Here is a 23,188-nt window from a genome sequence, read left to right on the forward strand (position 1 = left end):
AAATATATATTTGGTAGGAAAGAGTTATGTAAGATGAAGTTGGCATCATTCATGGGTATTGCAATTTGGGAGAGATTAACAACATGATCTCTATCTCCAAGATAAATGTTGAAGTAAGATTTTGTTCAGGCAAATATCATGTGTATTAATGAATTTTTCATTGGTATGACTTATGGACACATCTATGGAGGCAATAATTTTGATATGATGCAGCATTAGTAGCTATGTTTTGCCCAAAAATCCTACCATCCATCCATTTTTGCATTGGTATGATTTATAGAAGGGCAAGAATTATGATGTGATACAACATTAGTACTATATTTTAATGTGATACACCATTAGTAACTATGTTTTGCCCAAAATTTCCCAACCATATCAACCTTCTCCTACTCTTTTGATAACTATGTGAGTGGATCAAACACTCTACTTTCAACAAAGGATCGATCTTCTATGTCAAGCACAAAGATTGACCAAAATTTGACATTCTACTAAACCCTCATCCTTCCACTTCTACAATTGAACATTGGATGTGTTTATTTTGATCCTTTTATCAAGAAAAATAATACAATGTGTAGTTGAACTATGAGAACTATATTGTTCTAGGCAAGTCGATCCATAAGTTAGGTAGCTAAACAATAGTAAGCATAAAAAGAGAGAGAGATGGGAAAGATTCTATTCTTTTGATGAGGATCCAAGGACAATCTTGCATGAGTTTAGAAGGGAATGGTGATAAAAAGTGTGAAGATTAGTTAAAACTCTTACCTTCTCTCTAAGAAGGTGAGGCCTTGAAATGGTGTAATAGGTAAAAGAAAAAGATTAGGGAGAAATGGGAAATTTTATGTAATGCATTACGGGATAAATCATTTCCCAAAGAATTGATGTCTCACATCTTCTTCAATGGAAAAGATGAGAAGGTGAAATGCTATGGAAAAATAGCAATGAAGTTGAGTGAGTGAATTCAATGCCATCTACAAAGATTTGGGGTCAAAGAATCTACATCAATCATGGTGGGTATTGATGGGTAGCACTTTATCTCTAGGACAAATCCAAAGATTTGACAGATGACATGATATGAAGGAGTTGAAAGCCTAGAGGATGCCTTGAAGGTGTCCACTCTCCAAGGATCTAGCCTTGAATACATCAGCTTAGATGATGAGAAGCACAAGAAAAGAACAAGAAAGGAGAAAGGAAGTGAAGAAGGCAAGCCTTCGAAAAAGTGTGTTACGAAGGAAAAAGTAGAAAGCATTAAAACTAAGAGTAGAAGATGGCACTTGGATGTGCATGATTTTGGTCTCTCTTATGGTCAAAAGCCCTATTCCATTTTGGGGACACACATTTGGAAAGGGCAAACATAAACTATGGACATTTGTTTGTGCTAGCTCCATTAATACAGAGGGAGCTAAGGAGCGGTATAAATGCAAGAAGGAAGAAAGAGGGGCCAACACAACTAGTAGAGATTTAGATATCTATACCCCATAATTTGATGTATGCAATGGTTTACATATGAAACAGGTATTGGTGAATGGAGTTTCTATAGTACATGTCATCTCTAAAGTCTTTTTAAAACATTAGACCTTTGAAATGATACAAAGTCAAGTATTACCTTTGGGATGGAAAACAAGGAAAGTGTGGAGCTTGAGGCCGTGGTAACTAATGTGGTTGTTGTATCAAGTTCTTTGGATTCCATGATCATGAATAAGTCACATCTTATCCTATGCTACTTGGGAGACCATGGCTAAAAAGGTCGTCATGCAAGCTATTATTGGAGTGAAGGCCAAGACCATTGCTAAGCACCCCACAAAGAAAAGATTCCCATCTCATCTACTACTTTTTCTTCTGAAAGTGATGATGATGATGAGTATGATAGCTCTTCTTGCTATATGGGTGAAAGTGATGTCAATATAGAGCTACAATGGATGTTGATGATGAGTATGTCAATATATAAGTGAAAGTCATGTCAACACAGAGATGAGTGAAGATATAGAAGTGGAATTACATAAATTAACAATAATTCCACAAGAAGGACTCCCCAAATCAGCATAATCTTTTAAATGAAAAAAATTGAAGAATGACTCAAACCCATACAATATAGTGAAACATTAGTATGGAAGTGAACAACAATTTTATTCTTTTTTTACCATTTTGTTCACTTGTTTATTTTAATGGGAAGAAGATCAAGCAATTTACAATGGTGAACTACCAAGTAATCTTCTGCATGATGCCAAATTGGTAAGACAATAATCATATCACATGAATCCCAACTTCTCTCAGTCAAGATTGACAAGCTTTTGGATGTGAGTTTCATCTTTATAATTGAGGAGTCTAATTGGTTATCTCCTATTGTATCTCACCGAAGAAAAATGGGAAGCTCACAACTCTTGTGAGCTTCAAAAGGTTGAATGCAAAAAGGATCACTCTACCTAACAAACAAATAAAACTGAGAAAATCATCATTGTTATAAACTCCCTTTTAATCGAGTGGCAACACCAAGATTCCGGTTTTTAGGAGATACTCTCCATTTTTGCTTTCTATCCTTCTTCAGTACACTTTGTAGGGTTTGTCATGTTGCACAATATATTTTTCACGTGGCGCTACTGAAGGGGAATATCTTCACCTTTAGGTTCAGCGAGGCAATAATCAAGATAACACCTTGCCAAGGAGCAAAATGAGATATTGATTTTCAAACAACATTCTTTAAACCGAAAGTTACCCTCTTGAGATGTAAGAGGGAGGTGAGTGTAGCAGAACATGTACATATCATAAATGTGTGCTAGATCCAATAGCCATAGTGTGGCAACTCTTTCCATGTGTTTTTCTTTAGGATTTTCGTGAAGACATCAAAATGTAGACTTTGTAATGTCATTGCCTAGGTCATTGATAAAGTCACCGTGCTTGCTTGTCAAAACTATCCAAGAGGAAAGAATATTAGCTGTCCAAGGAATTTGTGAGCCAAGTTATGAACCTTCACCCAATAAGAAGGCAAAGGAGAAGAAGTTCCATGATGAAGGGTGATCAAAGTAGGATGGCCTCCTGATTGTTAAGAAAGAACCAGGATATCAAAGTAGCATGAGTATTAGCTGTCCAAGGAATTTGTGAGCCAAGTTATGAACCTCCACCCAATAAGAAGGCAACGGAGAAGAAGTTCCATGATCAAGGGTGATTGTTAAGAAAGAACAAGGATATCAAAGTAGCATGAGATACTATAGTCGAAAGAGTAGAATTAGACCTAGAATAGATTCATCAACCCTGATATGAATGTAAACTAGCATGGCATGATTAGCTTGACTTAATTTATATCTAAAGAGCATTTTGTGTTCTTTTATGCTAAAGAAACGTTTATTATTTTCCCTCTGAATTTTGTGCATTTGGATGATAAACAATATAGCATGAATGCTTCTACAACCTCACGGTTTTTGGGAGGGGAAGTGATGTTAGGCAAGGAAGAAAGAAAGAAAGATCTATTAACGTCTATAGAACACCTCACAGGTCTATGAAAGAAAGTACAAATAACCAAAATGTGACATCAAGATAACCAGAGAATCGGGGGAGTGCGCAAAGCCCAGCTTCTCCCAAGTTATTATAGGGCATAACTACATTCTAATAATATCATAAGGTGGCCTTCATAACATCGATTTAACACTGAGAGTCTTTTGGTTTGGATTTGAAATCCCTAATTAGTGCTTGCCTATCTTGATAAAGCACCCATTTTCCTACTTTTGTGCTTCCTTTACTTGTCTAATTCACTATTTCTTTCTTTGTTTAAGCTAGATCAAGGTGGGCTCCACAAATATCCCAATGTTTGTACCCTTCACCACATGTGTTTGTCTGAGGATCTTAACTCTAGTTGTCCTCCTTCTGAAGTAGACATATGCTTGTGTGCTATTTTGACTAATATAGGATACATCATTTTCATTGCATTCAACTTGTACTTCCTTCTTAAGGCATATGATCATATCATCTCATGCGCCCCCCCCCCCGTGCATGCATGCTATGCCTTTCTCCTCATCATCATGACCCAACGCGTAAGATCATTCTATTGTTCACAGATTCTTGCTCTTTTACTTCCATATAAAGATCAGCTTTATTTACTCTGTTACTAGCCTAAGGGATCATCTCTTCTTTGATAGAACTTACTTGCTTAGTAACCGTGGAGACAAATTGTGATGCTGATGGAGATACTTGCATTTGTGTAGTACTTCTATAGTAAAATCCTATTTTCCACTGCACTCCATGTCTTATATTTTCCTTTTAAGAGCTACAAGTTGGAGCTTAAGCTCCTATAGTTCCTACTGTAGGTAATGGATCTACTCCTGTGGGTCTAAAGTGATTCCTTGCTTCTGAAGCTTTGCATAAGGGGAAGCCAGCATTGTTGCAATTTTGAGTTTTGATATTACTTTGAAACTTCTATGCATGATACCATGCTAGTGATTGCAAATTTTGTGTCTTCTCGACAGCTATCTATGCTCCAAGAGCTCTCTTCATGGGAAGATGTACACTCCCTTCTTATTTTCTCAAATTTTCTTTTCTTGACACACAACTTACCTTATGGGTTGGCTTCTCTTTGAGGTCTACATGGGCTACAACATCACCATAAGCCTCACCTAGTGCTAGAAGAAGACCTCTTTTGGACCCTCAAAAAATAAAGAAAATCTTTCCATGTTCGTTGGATACATGAATTGTCAAATTTTGAACTAGCATGCACGTATATTTTAAACATGATAGAGAAGGAAAATCTATAACCAATAAAAAACACATTAGAGGTCTGCTTAAGCAAGCATTGGGTTTTTTGCCTACCATATCAACAGAATACACACATCCATGTGCAACATGACAAATTAACTAATTGCTCATCTTGAAGTTTGAAACTACTCAATTTTATAAAAAGCTTGAAGAACTTTGATGGGTTTTTCATCAAGTACCTCTTTGTTTTGTCCAACCTGATAACTCTTCCCTTGATTAATCGAGACAAAAGATGTAATGTTGCCTCTTCGTTTGCTAAGATACAAAATTTTTTAGAAAAATGCTCCAAATTGAAAGTAGAAGTATACCTTTTAACCACCACCACTACTCATCAATGAGCTAGCATCAAAAAGCCATTAACTTTGCAACTCAAACTCGAGCAAGCAAGCCAATTTTAATAAGCCACTACCATCTATAAAGTAGAAAGGCTTCTCAACCCATGATTATCGATTCTCAAGCAACAATCACCTTGCACTTTAAGAAGAAAAAGCAAGCCAATCTTTAAACTAAGCTAGTTCCAATGAGGGAAAAGAATGTATGCAAGCATTCATCCCTCTACATTTTTTGACTAACCTTTCAAAGTGTGAGAAAAAATGGTAGAAAGGGAAAGACCAGCCACCGTGATCCAAATGCACCCACTCTAAAATTATTAGCAACCACCAAGATCCACAAAAACTAGCCATTTACATTTCGAAGGTAAGTCTTGAAACTATCCATCACACACCATTAAGAAGCTTCAACAATCAGAATTAGCAATCATATATCCACCCAACTGGCCAGTAGTCACAAGCCATTAACAACTTTGAGCTGAGCTCAGATTGCTCTCTTTTGTTGCAGGACAATCTCCATGAAGTCAACGCCTTGTTCAATGAACTAACCCTATATGTGCTAGTGGCATTTTATTACAAGAGCCGCCCATGCATGAGCAATGAGGAGTAGCAGAGTGGAAGGAGGGGAAGGAGGGGAACGACGAGAAGGGAGTGGTGTGAGAAGGGATATAGCACAAGAGTAGTATGAGACAAAGAAGAGAGGAGGGGAGACTTTAAAGATTGAGGATGAAGCGGAGAAGACAAAAGCAAAGAATCAGACGTACAAAAGCTGATGAGAATAAAGTCGGATAGGGTGATAGGGGATGTAATTGGCGCAGATTGTGAAATAAAGAAGAGTGGATGCTGTAAAATTTCCTAGAATTATCTTTTTGAAATATAATGACTTGTGCGATATACATAACGTTTTGAATAGAAGTGAATGTGAATGTAGCTTGTTTGTACCTTGAATTATTTTACATCTCTTGAATGAGTGCCCTAATATGATTTGTAATGTGTTTTATATGCCCGTATTTGGTTCTTTTATTTCAAACAGATTAAAAATGGAATGCCCTCCTCCACGACACTTCTATAAACCCCAACCCGGTTCCCCATGTTGTCATTCGAGAAATCCAAACTTTGCTATCACATGTAGCAAAAAAGATTGCGCATGATGTAGATTGGACAATGTTTAACGTTTAGGTGCATGAGTGTGGGTGGGGTCCAAATCGATCGTGCATGGATCGGCATTTTGACGAAACAACCTATGGGATCTTTGTAAGCTTTGGAGAGACCGCTGACTACTTAGCAAGGAGGACACTATTAAAGACATGATGGTTTGTGTAGACTTCTTCTTGGACCGCGAATAGATAGTCCAAGAAGAGTATAATTATATATTAGAAGAAGTGAAAGATGAGGTCCCGAGTGACCCATCTAGTAGTGAGGGGGAGGAAAGTACCTCGGATAGTAATGCAGAGTAGTAGACCTCTGTAGCTTCTCCATAATAGTGTTAATGCGGCTTGGCTAGCTGTAGGTCTCAATTTCAGTGCTCCATGCCAATAGAAACTTCTATATTTACACTTTAGCCTCATAGGACCTTATCCCTCAAGTATACATGAGGCCTATCTCTAGGTACTTGAAACCAAGATGCTTTGGATCATGGCTCATGTAGCTTCTCCATGTCATCACTACACATAGCCGTACTACTTGTTTTGACCTTGCTCTTCCCCTCTCACTTCAAACATTCTCTTATTGCGAAGCTTCAAAACTAGGATAATTATACAAAATGTATTCCCTTCTTTCATCCCCATGATTATTGAACACACGGTCGCTTTGAATGCTGTTATGGTTAAACGCAAAAGGCTACTGCAGAAAGCTGGCATAAGACCTTGTCAAAAACCAACTACTGTAAACCGACAACCATACTTCTGTCTGTGTCTAGGTCCAACCTGAGACACTAGAAAAACACGAGAAAATCAAGGCATCCAAATAGGAAAACTGAAATCATAAAACCAGGCCTCCTTTTGCATTTTGCAAATCTTGGGTTTATACCTAGATGGAATCCAGGAACATTCCCAAACTCATCCTCTAAAAACACAACATAGTGCAGTTTCAATCTCACGATAGTCACTCATAAGATTGAAAACCATAAACTCCATCATGCATAGCACGGACTAGCTACTATGACATCCCCACTGACGTCATCAGCACCCAACAGTGGGTGTAGACCATAGTTTAAAATACGCTCTCACACATACAAATCCACACACCCACACATACTTGAGCATCCATTTATACAAAGTCTTCGTACTGAGTTTCTGTCGGCACTCCGAAGGTGAAAGGCAAACTCAGCCATGACGAAGGCTAGCACTAAAGGAGAAGGCTAATCAAAAAGTAGTCCAAATCTCTTCATTCAAGCTACAACTGCTTGTGAAGTCTAAACGATTTTATTTTAGTCTCTCCCAAACGAGCATCTAAATCTAGCTGATAGGGCAACGCACCATTTAAGATAGAAAGAATTATCGCAATACCAACACGCCGCAACTTGGGTTTAGACTTCAGTAGTGTTAGCTTGGCTTGAACGAGCTTGAATATGCAGCACACGACTCTAACCCAGGCACACTCAGCACATTCATGCTAGCTTGGCCCTCAGATTTTTCAATCAGAAGGTACTTCAGACACAAGCCTAGAATCGGCCTCTAGCATACACCATGCAATTGCACAGCAGCGAAAGTTCGGGTTATGCCATATTAAAAGGAAGCAGAGTAACAGTCAATTACTGTAATGGAAACTCTTCCACAAGGCAATCATTAAAGATATTTAAAGCTTTCTTTGCTTAAAGGGAATACTATCCTGTAACCTCAGCTATAGCCAATAATAGGTAAAAACCCTTCCCCTCTCCCCCCAAGGACCCCACATGGGGGTAGTGATTACTGGCCCAAAAGTGCAGAGGGCCACTCGAGTCTAATCTCCATGGACAGCCCCTTCACTAATGATTAAACTGGCAGAACGTCAGCTCTAAAGATAAAATGTAGTATGAGAGGCAAACAAATAGTTGTTGAAATTACAGCCAATTTCATTACTAAACGCCATCATTAAGCCCTTGGGCAAATAATGGAACATGGGAAACATATACATGCAGGAAGATTGTACTATCAGAACTCATTCCCCTATTTCAATCTCGGAATATAAGGCCCACTGCAAGGGAGTGGAGTATGGCTTGGGAGCTGTTCAATCATTTCCCTTGCTAAGGCCAAACAGCTATGCAGTATCTCTTTCTCAATTTTGACAAGCTGTGTCGCTACTCGCTTCTTTGGTACAGTGGCAGGATCAGCTAGCTACATACAGATCAAAGTAAAAAAAAAGCTTGTAAGTTGTAAAAAAGAAACACATGTAATCCGGGAAAAAAACAGTACATCCATGGTACAAGATAAAGAAGAACCAAGCAACTGGGTCTTTAGGATATGATTACCGCAAATTCACTAATTGGGAAACAGTACAAATCCTACTACTCTGTGCATTTTACAAAGCCAACCCACAGCTTATACAGGAGAAGTGTGTGGCAATTCATATTTTCGAATATTCTAGAGGCCGACCCCTTTTATTAGCATGTGACAACAAAGCATCCCTTCATGACTTACCACAGAGATGTCTTCAGACAAAGATGATGGATAGTATGCTATCCGCGCACTGAAATAAGAAACAACTTGGTCCAAAACTGCCCTTTCCCTGCAAGGACTGACCTGCAAAATCAAAACAGAAAAAGTTACAAGTATTCATTATGTGTGTTGATGCCCGCTTCGCGTCTCAACCCCTTCAACTCGTTGTATTAGGTTCTTTCAGTCTCATAGACCCTTCGGTCTTTCGAAGGCTTTTAACCTCTCTCTCTCTCTCTCTCTCTCTCTCTCTCTCTCTCTCTCTCTCATACGACATATCTTTGCTGCTCATAGGAGAGCTACTATGGCGCCTGGCTAGGCTGATCATGGCTGTGGGTGTGAGATCATGGCTGCTTTAGCGAACAAAACCCCAAAGTCCAGGCCCAATCAAAATAATTTTAGATTCTAAAGAAGGTTGAAAATTCCTACAATTAAGAAAGTAACGCATGGCAAAATTCAGCAAGTGACATGTGTCACTTGACACATAGCATAAGTGACACGTGGCAAGAATCAGCCATGACACGTGCCATTTGTCACCATATAAAATGTCACACGTGACACATCGCATGTGATTGATGGCAAGATGACACTTGGGCGAAGGGGAACTTACACAGCCCATCAGAGCAAAAAAGAAAAGTTCCCCAACACCAAGAATCAAGGATGCCTCCACAGCCCACCAGAGCAAAGAGAAACGTTTCTGATAGAGCCTGCAGCACAATTCTGAAGACTTGAGTTTTAGAAGCATAGTTGGCCCGAAACATACAAAATGTTTCTGAAACGTTTCGGTTTTGAAACTCGTGTTTCAGGGCCCCAAAAAAACCCCAAATGTTGAAAAGCCCCAAAAATGCCGTTTTTGGGGTTTCTTACATTCGCCCGTACTTGCTCCGTGCGTCAATTCGCCTTCATCCCGTACACCCGACATCTGTACACACCGTACATGCTGTGCAGCTCGCCTGTACACGCTGTACATGCTGTAGCAACCCGTTGGCTGTATATCCTGTACGGCATATCCCGTACAAGCTCTTGAACCCGTTCAAACTGAGGACTCTTTTTGTTACTCTAGTACTTTCATGTTTTGAGCCTTGACTACTTTAGTACTTTCATATTTTGCTACATACTCTTTTCTTATATTTTCCAACATCGGAGTACCTATTTAGTATTAGCATCATTCCAGCTTTGAAAATTGAACCTCTTGTGACTTGTCATGACTCTCGTGATACAATGACATGAATCATGATCCATGATTCATCATTTATGTATTTTCTCAATTCTGAAAGATGAGCATGTCACCATTGACTCTTGAATGTACAATGATGTGTTGTTAATTTTTAGAATTAGTAATATGTTTCAAGAATAAAATTTCAAGTTCTCACTTCTCAACGACGTATCACATGTCTGTGCACTATGTTTCAAGAGTTTTTTTCAAGTAATGGAGCTCTGGTGGTAATAATCTAAAATGTTTTTATTTTTTTGTAAAAAATATATATATTTAAGTACCCTATTATGCACGAAACTTTCTTACAGACGTTTCAGGTTTGCACCAAAACGTTTCCGAAACTCGTTTCGAAACTCCGCGCCTACTATGTTTAGAGTCACTGACCCACCCGTGAGCCCCCAAATGAGGAGGACAAGGGTCAATAGACTGTAGGGGGTTGAAGGGTACCTGAACCATATGCTTGCACAGCAAGTCTGCATCAGTACAGAGGGCTGGCTGCAGGGAGGAAAGACCTTGATCTGCCGCGATGGATCTAGACAGGTCTATGTGTCAGATGGCACAACAAACAGGCTGGAACATCGTTTATAGCCCTGGCAGCAGCTGCCTGTACCCGCAACCTAGCCCTGGCTTAAACCAGGGTGTAGGCAGTCGGTTGAGCAGCAGACCTGGTCACTGGCAGTCTGCAGGGCCAGTCGTTGCAGCAGCAGCTGAAGTCAGGTGGTAGGGGCTGGTTTCCAGCATATATAAACCCCCCTACACTGTCCACACTTTCACATTCACTAGATCCCTTCTACAAGGCAGTGTGGACTTGGAAAGAGTAGGGTGAAGGGCCTGTAGAGGGAAGAAGAGCAAGAGAGAGAGAGTGTGTAAGAGAGAAGACTCAAGTGTGCAGGTGTGAAGTGATGAGCCACACCACAAAACTCATTAGTTTTATTAGGATTAGGTTTTACCCTATGACTGTCTTAAGACAGTCATAGATGTCTTATCTTTAATAAAGGGGTGGCAATGTGCCTTTACCCCAACAACCTCCCACCTAAAGGCCAATGTGCCTAAAGGGGAGAAAAGAATAAAAAATTACAGCAATATACAGTTACTGTATACAAGACCATAAAATAAGAATGGTCTCATCCTAATCCCATGATGTGGCGGCAATGTGCAAACCGCTCAGTAGGCAAGCTCTTAGTGAGCAAATCTGCAGGATTATCATCAGTATGCACCTTCACAAGCTCAAGTCGCTTGTCTTCCACCAGTACCTCCCTGATGAAATGATATTTCACATCTATGTGCTTGGTCTTCTGATGAAGACCGGATTCTTTGCCAACATGATAGCACTCTGACTATCACAATGCAAAACTGGCATATCTCCTGTAATGCCCAAGTCTCCCACCAGCCGAGTAAGCCATATTGCTTCCTTGCAAGCCTCAGTGGCTGCAACATATTCAGCTTCAGTAGTTGACAGTGCAATGCATTTCTGCAACCGAGACACCCATGATATAGCACCTCCTGCAAATGTGAAAATATAACCGGTAGTAGACTTCCGGTTATCTGCATTCCCTGCATAGTCTGAATCTGTAAAACCATGCACCAATGCATCCTGCCTACCATAGCATATGCACAAGTCTTTGGTACCCTTGAGATACCTCAAGACACCTTTCACTGCTTCCCAGTGCCTCTTGCCTGGATTTGCCATATACCTGCTGATGACTCCCACCGCAAAAGCAATATCCGAACGAGTGGCAACCATGGCATACATCAAAGAACCAACTGCAGATGCATACGGAACCTTGGCCATTTCAGCCTTATCATCATCTGATCTGGGGCTGTCATTACTGCTGAGTTTTAAATGAGGAGGCAACGGGGTACTAATAGACTTCCCCCCCTCCATTTTAAACCTCTGCAGTACTTTGTCAATGTACTCCTTCTGTGACAGAAACAAAAGTCCCTTGGACCTGTCACGAGTAATCCGCATGCCAAGAATATGATTTGCATCACCCAAGTCTTTCATGTCAAAAGACTTATGCAGTTGTTTCTTCAAAGCACTAATCTCATGCTGAGATTTACTGGCAATAAGCATGTCATCCACATATAGAATGAGTAGCATCAAACTGCCATCCTTTGCCCGTTTGGTGTACAAGCAATGATCGGTCTCACACCTATGATACCCTTGGGACTGCATGAAGGCATCAAACTTCTTGTACCATTCTCTTGGTGCCTGCTTGAGTCCATACAAGCTCCTCTTGAGCTTACACACAAGCTGCTCTTTCCCTTTAACAGCATATCCCTCTGGCTGACTCATATAGATCTCATCATGGAGATCTCCGTGAAGAAAGGCTGTCTTCACATCCATCTGACATAAATCCATGTCATCATGAGCAACAAGAGCTAACACTGCTCTCAAAGTAGTCATCTTGACTACAGGGGAAAAGATCTCATCAAAGTCAATGCCCTTCTCCTGCTTAAATCCCTTGGCAACCAATCTGGCCTTATACCTCGGTAAAGCATTTGAATCCACTTTGACTTTGTAAACCCACTTGCATGGCAAAACCCTTCTGCTTGCAGGTAGCTGCACCAAGTCCCATGTATCATTTTGAAGTAGGGAGTCCATTTCTGACTGCATGGCTTTCTCCCACTTCTTTTTCTCTGTTCTTCCCATAGCTTCCTTGAAGCTGGAAGGCTCACCACAATCTGTCAGCATGATAAAATCAGCCACATTATTGGCTCCTGGAACAAACCTGGCAGGAGGCCATTGTACACGGGTGCTCCTCCTAACAAAATGTTCCGGATTAGGCTGCTGTCCAGCCTGTTGGTCATGCATGACGGGTGGCTGTACCACCATATCTGGCTGTTCTACAGCCCCATCTGCTGGCATATCCAGTAATGCATCATTGGCAAAATTATCTGGCTGATTTTCAGCCTGTATACCCTCTTGAACAGGGTTATCTGCAGCAGCCTGCTGCTGCATATAAATGGGCATTCCTTGCTGTCCAACATCATCATAAATAACCTCCTGTATTCCACAGGTTGCAAGGGTTCCTTGTGTACACTATCCTCTTTAAAGATGACATCATTGCTGCGTATAATCTTCCGTTTAACGGCATCCCATAACCTGTACCCCATTTCACCTTCGTCACCATAACCCATAAAGATGCATCTGGAAGACTTTGGCTCCAGTTTGGTGCGCAGTTCTTTGCGTATATGAGCAAAGCACTCGCAGCCAAACACACGTAAGTGCTTATATGAAGGTGGCTTGCCAGACCACATCTCCTCTGGCACTTTCAACTCCAAAGCCTTGTTTGGCGACCTGTTAATAATGTGAACTGCTGTTTGCACGGCTTCTGCCCAAAAGCCATGGGGCAATGCAGCATAAGACAACATACATCGAACCTTCTCCTGAATAGTTCGATTCATCCGCTCACTTGCACCATTTTGAGATGCATTATGAGGGGCTGTGAGTTCCTGTTTGATGCCCTTAGCTTCGCAAAACTGCACAAAAGCATGTGACACATACTCACCCCCATTATCGGATCTGAGGCATTTCAGCCTACGACCTGTCCGATTCTCAACCTGAGCGACAAACTTCTTGAAAGCATCTAAGGCATCACCCTTATGCTTCAAGAAATAGACCCACACTTTGCGTGTGGCATCATCAATGAAAGTAATAAAATATTTTGCACCCCCTAGTGATAACTGTGGCATCTCACACAAATCAGTGTGCACTAGATCAAGCGGTGCTCTATTTTGGGGAGTTCTCCTCTTATGAGGAGTCACAGAATGCTTGCCAAATATGCAATGATCACAAGTAGGCAAATCTGAAAAAGAAAGAGACGGCAGATAACCCAAACGTGACAGTTCTTGCATTCCTTTAACAGACATGTGTCCCAACCGGCTATGCCACAATGAAACCTTTGGCAGCTCGGTTATGGCAACAACATGATTACCCACACTGGAAACATAAAGAGGGTACAAGGTATCACTCTTAAAACCCTCAGCCACTACAGCCTAGCCATCAGTAATCACCCATTTGGAATCCCCAAATGTGGTGTGGTAACCACTGTCATCCAATAAGCCAGTGCTAATCAGATTTTTCTTGATTTGCGGCACATGGCGGACACCATCAAGCATAAATATGCGTCCATCAGGGAATACTATCTGTATACTGCCAATCCCTGCAATCTGACATGCATAGTTGTTCCCAAGATGAACAACTCCATAAGTACCTGTGTAGGAAGTAAACCACTCCCTATGAGGAGTAACATGAAAAGAAGCACCTGAGTCCAAGAGCCAGGTGTGCATGTCATGGCCATTAATAACCAAAGCATGTGCTATTACAGCAGAAGAGCATAAAACATCATGTATGTCACTGTCACTGTCCTCTGCTGCAACATTCACTGCATCCAAGTCATCTGCCTTGGCCTTGCCTTTGCCTTTGCTTCCATTGCCTGCATCCTTTGTTTCAGCCTTCTTGGCTTTCTGATCCCGTATGAACTTGAAGCACTTAGACTTCACATGTCCTTTCTTGCCACAATAAAAGCATTCAATATCCTTTTTGCCACGGGACTGACTGCGGGATTTGGACTTACTAGCAGATCTCCCCTTCTGCTGAATCCTGCCTCTATCCTGTACCTGCAAGGCATTTGAAGACTTGCTGCTCGCATTATTCTTCCTGCTCATCTCCTCCATAAGGAGAGAGCTCTCTACATCAGCATAAATGAGAGTGACATTCGAATTTGACAGGGAGGTCTTGAAAGTGTCCCAACTCTCAGGGAGGGTACACAGCAAGAAAGTAGCCTTGAACTCCTCATCAAGGTTCAATCCCTGTGCAATCAGCTGTGTAAAGATGGCATTGAACTCACTCAAGTGTGAGGTCATAGCTGTACCTTCCTTCATGCGAAGATCAACCACCTTCTTCAACCAATAAACCTTACTGGCTGAGCTCTTTTGGGCATACAATTCTTCTAGCCTCTGCCATAGGCCATAAGAGGTCTTTTCAGCCTGAACATTGAACACAAGGGTATCAGAAATAGTGAGCATGATAGCTGCCCTTGCGGACAAATCAAGCTCTTCCCAGTCATCAGCTGCCATGTCAGATGGCTTGACACCCTTCACCCTTATGGGCTTAGAAATCTTCTTTAACAGAAGTACATTCAAGCACTGTTCTGCCCATAATGCATAATTGTGTGCTCCTTCCAGTTTCTTTATGTTCAGAATTGAAGATTCACTTCCCCCTGATGCCATATCAGATAAGGAAAGTATCTGACTCCCTGGAAGTAAAAAAGACTGAATAAAAATTCTGATTTCTCAAAAAAAAACCTGCTCTATCAAGAGCCAGGACCACTCACAATAGTGCTGTTTTTTACTGTCAGGAAAATCTGCAGCAAAACAGTAAATGTCCCTGCAAATACTGTACCTTCTGACACACTGTACCGTGCTCAAATAGGCATAAACAGTAATTTCAGAATGCTGCAACTGCTCCACAAGTGCTTTAACAATGCATCATTGGCTGACAAAACACAAAACACTGCTGTAAACACTGCTGTACTGGCTGTACTGATCACTTCTCCCACCTCAGATGAGGTATTGCACTGAGTTAATATGCATAAACCACTTGGCAAACACCCAAAAAAAAAGACACTTCAGCCTGTCACAAAACCTGCAACAGAAAATGGGATAAATCCCAAGCAATCACCCTTCTGCCAAGGGGATAAAATGCATCTGAAGATCTCTGTCGGTAACCCAAGTGCTATCAAACAAAATCTGGGCAAAAGCCCCTTTATCTGACACTTGAACCAAGTGAAGAACACCTCAACACTGAGGTAGCATGCAATGTGAAAATCTCTCTGACAGAATCAACCAACAGTGTAATGCATATACTGCCCTGTGTAGAAATGACATACACAGATCCCAACGTACAAACACTCAATGAGGGACCTTTTGAGCACTGTCAACGATGGACAGTTAGGGACCGAGTAAACTCGATGCGCCCTGGCCAAGCGTGGCTCAACTGAGGTTCTCTGAGTGTTGCACAAGAAATGTGACCTGCAAGAAAATGTCACCTCCACTCTGCGGAAATCGAGGCAAATGTGTGCTCTCTGGCACCACACTACCTCAAGGCATACAAAGCATCAACTGCCAGGCAAAAGCCCTATGATCTGCTCACCCGGAAACTAAGATTCAAGCCCAGTAAAAGCATAAAAGTCCTCTGCAAAATCAAGGCATTTACTTCACGAAAACAGATAACTGTGCAATCAACCACACACTGTGGTTCTCTTCACCTCAAGCACGAGGCAAATGAAGGTACTTGCTGTACTTTCAAGAAAACACAGTTTTAGAAGTGAAAGATTATCCTGAATGAAGAGCAGAGAGCTCTTTCTCCTTCTCTTCTTCAAAAAAAATCTGCGCCTGCTGTACTTCCTGTACCTGCGCAGTGTACGGAATCCCAGAAGAGGGGAAAAATTTTTTTTCGAAAGTTTTCCCCTAATGCAGCTCCCTGCAGGTACGGCGGCATCCGTACTGTACGGACGCCCGTACGAAGTCCGTACGATAGTACGGACGGCCGTACGGCCGTGTACCTGCACGAACCTGTGCGACGCCCGGAAGAAGCCCGAGGGCTCATTAGCTAGCAGCTGCTATGCAGCTGCTGGCGTGACGCGGCGCCGCCACCCTGCTGCAGCTAGTAGCTGCGCTACTGCCCGCGCCCTGCTCCGTGCCCGCGCCCGCACCCGCGCCCTGCTCTATGCCCGCGCTCGCGCCCGAGCCCTGCTCACACTGCCGCCTGATGGCTCGCGCTGTCGCCTGCTGGCCTGCGCTGCCGCCTGCTAGCCCGTTGGCCCTTGCAGAGGCTAGGTAGAGGTCGAGGGGGGTGGGTAGGCAAGGGTAGAGGGAGAAGTGGCTCTGATACCAGTTGAAGGGCCTGTAGAGGGAAGAAGAGCAAGAGAGAGAGAGTGTGTAAGAGAGAAGACTCAAGTGTGCGGGTGTGAAGTGATGAGCCACACCACAAAACTCATTAGTTTTATTAGGATTAGGTTTTACCCTATGACTGTCTTAAGACAGTCATAGATGTCTTATCTTTAATAAAGGGGTGGCAATGTGCCTTTACCCCAACATAGGGGACTGTTCTAAAGGAGAAATCTCAGCAGTGTAATCATGTGGGATTACTGCTTTCTGCCTAGCTCCTTGGCTGGAAGTTCTGTGCTCTATTCTGAGCTATTGTTCATATATCCAATCTTACAAATTATTCATAAGTAAAAAGGTCGAAGTTTGCTAAGAAAACAGCACAATTAGTGCCCATTGGAATACTAATGCTTTGCTGAAATAAAGAGTCTCCTATAGTTAGGAACAAATTGTCTAGATGGAAGTTCGACCGACAAAGGACATTTTCAACATCTACAACTTTTGTGCACCTTTTCTTTTTCAAATTCAGGCCTTGGTTTTTAGATTTCATCCAAGGAAAATAAAAAATGCAAGGCTGATTTGCATCTTATCTTTTTCATATCTACAGTTGAAAACTTGTGAAACAAGCTTTTCTCTTCGTGACTTCAAATCTTCCAAGTCTATCTTATACCTAGATGAATCCAGGAACATTCCCAAACTCATCCTCTAAAAACACAACATAGTGCAGTTTCAATCTCACGATAGTCACTCATAAGATTGAAAACCATAAACTCCATCACGCATAGCAAGGACTAGCTACTATGACATCCCCACTGACGTCATCAGCGCCCAACATTGGGTGTAGACCATAGTATAAAAGTATGCTCTCACACATACAAATCCACACACCCACACATACTTGAGCATCCATTTATACAAAGTCTTCGTATTGAGTTTCTGTCGGCACTCCGGAGGTGAAGGGCAAACTCAGCCATGACGAAGGCTAGCACTAAAGGAGAAGGCTAATCAAAAAGTAGTCCAAATCTCTTCATTCAAGCTACAACTGCTTGTGAAGTCTAAACGATTTCATTTTAGTCTCTCCCAAACGAGCATCTAAATCTAAATCTAGCTGATAGGGCAACGCACCATTTAAGATAGAAAGAATTATCGCAATACCAACAGTATAGAGTAGTAGTAAATCCAAATGTTTCAAGCAAGGTTGGAGTTCAATTATCTTCCAAGTCTATCTTAGTATAGAGTAGTAAGTAAATCCAAATGTTTCAAGCAAGGTTGGAGCTCAATTATCTTCTACACTCCGAGAACAGTTTAAAAACTTTATGACTGGTATAACTCCCACCGAATCATTCAAAATCCAACTTAAATCTGCAGGAACATCAGCTTCTCTCAAAAAGTTTCTCCAAAGTCAATGGACAGTTGGTAAACCACTTTGAGACATCCATTAGAGAAGTCTTAGAAGCCCCTGCAATGAATCTAGGTTTCTTAGGATTTTTATGAAACTTCCAGGCTGCACAGAGATAAGGAAGACTTGGATTGCAAACGAGCCCAAAAGACTTGCAAAAAATCCTTTCGAGCTATAGAGCAACTAGGAATGTCTTCGCTGCAACGTTAACTTCTCCTAGTAGGGATTCCAAATAAAACTTTTTACAAGTGAAGACAAAATTATTTGAGCATTTGTCTACATAAGAAATCACAAACTTTCGCTGGAATTTATGCAAGGATATCACATCCACTGAAGGGAGAGAGTTACCACTATAAGGTGCGAACCAAAGTTGTATCCGCAACTAACTAAGAGAATGCACAAATAGGTTGAGACAGGCACTAGGAAAGAAGAGAGAAATAATAGCAACGATCATAGAGCTGAGAGAGACCTCCACACACAAAAGACCATCATGAGAGGAAGTAGGTAGTAAAATACAGCTCACACCTCATTCATTAGGATAAGCATCCTTTACATAGACGTCCAACCCAAAATATCTTCATGCCCCATCTATCACTTGTACTGCCACCTTCACATGGTATCTTCACACAGATCATTGATTACCTCACACATTATTGAATCATTGATTTCGATCACGAATTGCATTGGACCTCACTATAATTGACTCACATCTAATTCAAATTTGGATAATCATTAAACAACTACCTTCCCCCTCCAAAAGAGTAGGGGTTGCAGTCTGAATTATAAGCGTTTGGTGCTATCCATCAACAAGATTAAAACTAAAAATTCCCATCAACAGAGAAGTGTCTGACAAAAAAACACTACAAACAATCACCAGCAGGTGAATTTCCAATATCACCAAGCAGGAAACTAAAACTCACAGCGATTATCTTCATCCCTGAAGATAGATGATCATTACCAACAGCAAGAACTGTTGCATAGGATTCATGTCACTCTCTACGACATCACCCAGACAGGCAACACGCCATATCCTTACTACTTAGGCGTATTTAAAAACTAGCATTGCAAGGATGTGAATTATCGTCATATGCACATAGGATTCATGTCACTATCTACGACATCACCCAGACATGCAACACGTCATATCCTCGGGCATATTTAAGAACTAGCATTGCAAGGATGTGAAGTATCGTCATATGCATGCTCATTCCAATGATACATAATACCAAAATTATTTCATGAAAAGCATTTTTAATCAACAATGTTATTCTCCAGTTTTCTGTTCCTTTAAAGAGGACGAGGAAAGTCAACAGTTAGTACGCCAACCCATAAACCCGAAAGTGGATTATTGATATGACCAAAAACTTATCTAAATATCAAACCATCTGTACCCTAAGTCGATCCTTGCCCAATCATGCAAGCTTGAAGTGACTCACATACATAACCGGATTCCCTGTATGATATCTATATGGCATGACAAAATTGAGGGTAGCACCCAATGCAAGCCAAGTAAGCACATTTTCTCAGGTGCCTATTCACTGCATCATCAAGTTCTTCTCTTTGACATCATTGTTGTCACCATACCGAAGAAAAAACAAAAACATACTTTCACTTACTGGTGTGATTATAATGCCTTACCTTTTCATGCAAGAACGTTGGTTAATTTTACGTCAATCGGTAAGTAAGATTTCACAAATCCTTCAAGCCACACAGCCTTCTACTGCAGGATGGTATCACTTACTGGACAAACAGGTCCTTCTGAAGAAAGCACTGACTGCATATCATCTGACTCAGAAACATGACCAAGTCGGAGGTATGGCAACATATCCAGCACTGCTTCCCTCTCCTTCCCTTTATAAATCTGTTAAAAGTGGCAGTGGTCAAATCAACAGTTGCAGTTGTTATTTCAGCTTCAACAATACCCAGTCAACAACAACAAACATACTCATGTATTCGTGGTAGTACTCAAAATGATTCTTCGTACAGCATTGAATTATTTACTTTTATGAAGTCTACAAATTACAAATGAAAATGGCATCTCTAACGCATAGATCTATGTTTGAGTTGTATATTCTGATACCATAGATACTTTGGGACGATGGGACCTCTACCTAGCAGAAAACCATGGCAACAGATCACCATGAAAGGCAGCTTCAAAACAAAACATTCCACAGTTGGCCATCTAGTCACGATAAGAGAAAAAGAAAAAGGCGTAAAAGGTAATTGCTTTGTTTATTTCAGATTCAAATGAAATAGCCACTATACAAAATAAAATCGGTGTCAAGCAAGAATGACCCCTCTCCTCAGCTCTATATTCACAGACTAGAAGAGTAGTTGGGGAGAAATGAAAGGCAGGTTCAGAACAAAACATTCCACAGTTGGCCATCTAGTCACGACAAGGCCAAAAGCAAAGGGCGTAAAAGGTAATTGCTTCGTTTATCTCAGATTCAAATGAAATAGCCACTATACAAAATAAAATCGGTGTCGAGCAAGAATGCCCCCTCTCCTCAGCTCTATATTGACAGACTAGAAGAGTGGTTGGGGATACAGAGTGAGGCAAGGGTAGAGATTGAAGGCTGCAACACCTTGCTGCTGTCGTCAGTAGATGATGTGGCTGTATTTGTAAGAGATAAGAGTGACTTGCACAAACACTTGTGTTGCATTTGTAATTCTCTACGACTCCAGATGCAGGTATTTGTATTACTGAACCATTTCAAAATCAAGTAAACTTAATTTCTTTGTGTCATGTCGCAAGGATCATTGCTCCCATCTAGGCAACATTTGCTCACGTACTAGAAAGCTGAGAGAGTTAAAGAAGAATGTTCTAGGGGGGAGGAAAGCACTCTTAGAAAGTCACCCATTTGCAGTGGAAGACAAGAAACTCTCTATACTCAAGAGGAAGGATGCTTCATCAGAAATACCTACACAACCCAAAATGGCACAAAAGCCAAGTAAGCAAAAGCAGGACTTAGACTGGCCAGATGATGTGTCACAATGTGTATACCTTTGTAAGACTAGAATATATCACATCGTAGAAATTCAGATTTTTGTTGTTTTAAAGTTCAAAATTCTACACTGAAATTAAAAGAGAAAATGAAAAGTGACCTACCAAAAAAAAAGGGAAGATATACCTAGCAAGCAAAGCAACGCTTATGTCGTCATCAGTGCCCAAGCATTAAGTAGCTACACTGGGTTTCTAAATACGTCAATTAAACAAAAGGGAAAGATAACAAGAAATAAAGAGGTAAGGAAGAAGGTGACTAAGCAAAAATAAAAATTGAGAAGCAAGAGGGACCAAAAAATAGGAATAATCTCTCTCCTCTCTCTCTCTCTCTCTCTCTCTCTCTCTCTCTCTCTCAATATCTCAAATGCACTGCCAGACATAGGTTGTGATCCCCCTGCCGCCAATATTCACGTCCGAGAACACTTTGACCATGCTCTTGATGTGGTATCATGTATAGCTGCCCCAGGGGCTAGCAACTGCCTTTGGAGATGATGCAGACCTTACTCCTCAGATACACTTGTCTCATTGGTTCAGGATGCAGCCATCAGATCATTCCCCATGACCCGCTCTACAACATGCTCCCCCACCAGGAAGATGCCACAAAACCCATGGTTTGATGATGAGTGCCGAGAGCTGAGATCCCACCTCATACAAGAGCAGGCTTTGGGGCACTTGACGAGATCTGACTGTTGGAATGGTCACCTCCCCATCTATAAGCCCCCATATGAGGAGAGCATGGGGGAGGTAGACCTAGAAATATTGGGGCTGCCACATGGGCAGCTGTCAAGGCAAAGGGCAGGCCATGGACCTGCAATTGAAGGCGCAGCATGGCGACCTGTTTGGCCAGGCTTGTGCGCAGGGTTATTGCCTGCAGCAGGTCCTGAACAGGGCGCGGACCTGTACGGCTGCAGTACGGCTGCATGGCGGGGGTCTATGGGCAGGCATAAGGTCTGCAAACAGGCCTGCAATGGGCGCAGGAATGGTGACACGTCCCAGCACTCCTGAAACCCCTGATCTGCAAAATAACCACACACAACATCAGAACTGAGCAGGCTGCTCACCACCCAACCGTGACATCCACGGGATGTGATCCCGAATCAGAAGATGTCCCCCCGAGCCACGAGCTGAGCTACTGGCACGAACTCCCAATCAGATCCCAAACCAGCCTGGTGTCCCATACCACCAGGTGGCGCTGTGAAGCCCTGGATCTGCCACTGGGCCTTGGGCTACGCTAAGATGCAGGCGCGCGTCCGCGACACAATCCAGGATCAGACCTAGCACCTGGGAACGAGACTTGCTCCCAACTGCCCGCTCAGAACTGAACCCCCTGGGCCTCTTTTATAGACTCGGGCCCCGAGCGCCAAAAATAGCGAAGACCTATAAATAGTTCGTACCCTTGCCACTCAACCCGAGAATCAAGCCTGCCTAGCTCTAAGCCTCCCCAGGCTAACCTGAGCTAGTTCTGTGTACCTAGTACACGTCAGATACCGATCCGTGCACATGACATACTCCCCCTCCTCTAAGAACTCACTCCTGAGTTCGCTAAGAAATCGGGAAATGTTCTTTGGAGGTTTTGTAATGTCTCCCATGTTGCATCCTCCTCAACACGATCCTTCCACTTAATCTTGTATTCCGTGATAGTACGATTTCGAATCTGTCTTTCACGGAATTCAAGAATAGATTCAGGTTCGTGAGGAATAAAAGTTAAATCTGTAACTTCTATAATCTCATGAGGAGAAACAATTTGATCATCTGCACCCAATACTTCTTTCAATCTACTGACATGAAAGACTGGATGTACCTTAACATCAGGAGGCAATTCTAGTCGATATGCAACTGGTCCAATTCTTTTAATGACCTTGAATGGGCCACAGGATCTGGGGGATAATTTCGGAACCAAACCAGTACTTAGGCTCTTGGATTCCTTAGGAATTCTCAAATATACCATCGTTCCTTCAGAGAACTCTCTATGTGAAC

The 23,188-nt window shown here is 41.8% G+C and overlaps 1 protein-coding gene across 2 annotated transcripts in view; it reads right to left on the bottom strand.

Annotated features, from left to right (window-relative positions):
* Positions 1-7,882: 7,882 nt before the first annotated feature.
* Positions 7,883-23,188, bottom strand: part of LOC147896043 (Rubisco methyltransferase family protein) — a 45,844-nt gene continuing 30,538 nt past the window's right edge. Inside the window, exons 9-11 of one of the 2 annotated variants that reach the window (XM_087382541.1) lie at positions 19,949-20,068; positions 8,687-8,788; positions 7,883-8,383 (exon numbers count right to left, since the gene is read on the bottom strand). In XM_087382541.1, coding sequence (XP_087238667.1) covers positions 8,216-8,383; positions 8,687-8,788; positions 19,949-20,068 — 390 coding nt within the window. In that variant the 3' untranslated portion in view covers positions 7,883-8,215. The remainder of the gene's footprint in view (positions 8,384-8,686; positions 8,789-19,948; positions 20,069-23,188) is intronic. The other variant, XM_087382540.1, reaches the window with a different exon arrangement.

The sequence above is a fragment of the Dipteris shenzhenensis genome, chromosome 12 (assembly GCF_047967505.1).
Source record: "Dipteris shenzhenensis isolate YYH24624 ecotype China chromosome 12, Dip_SZ_1.0, whole genome shotgun sequence".
In the NCBI taxonomy this organism is placed as follows: Eukaryota; Viridiplantae; Streptophyta; class Polypodiopsida; order Gleicheniales; family Dipteridaceae; genus Dipteris; species Dipteris shenzhenensis.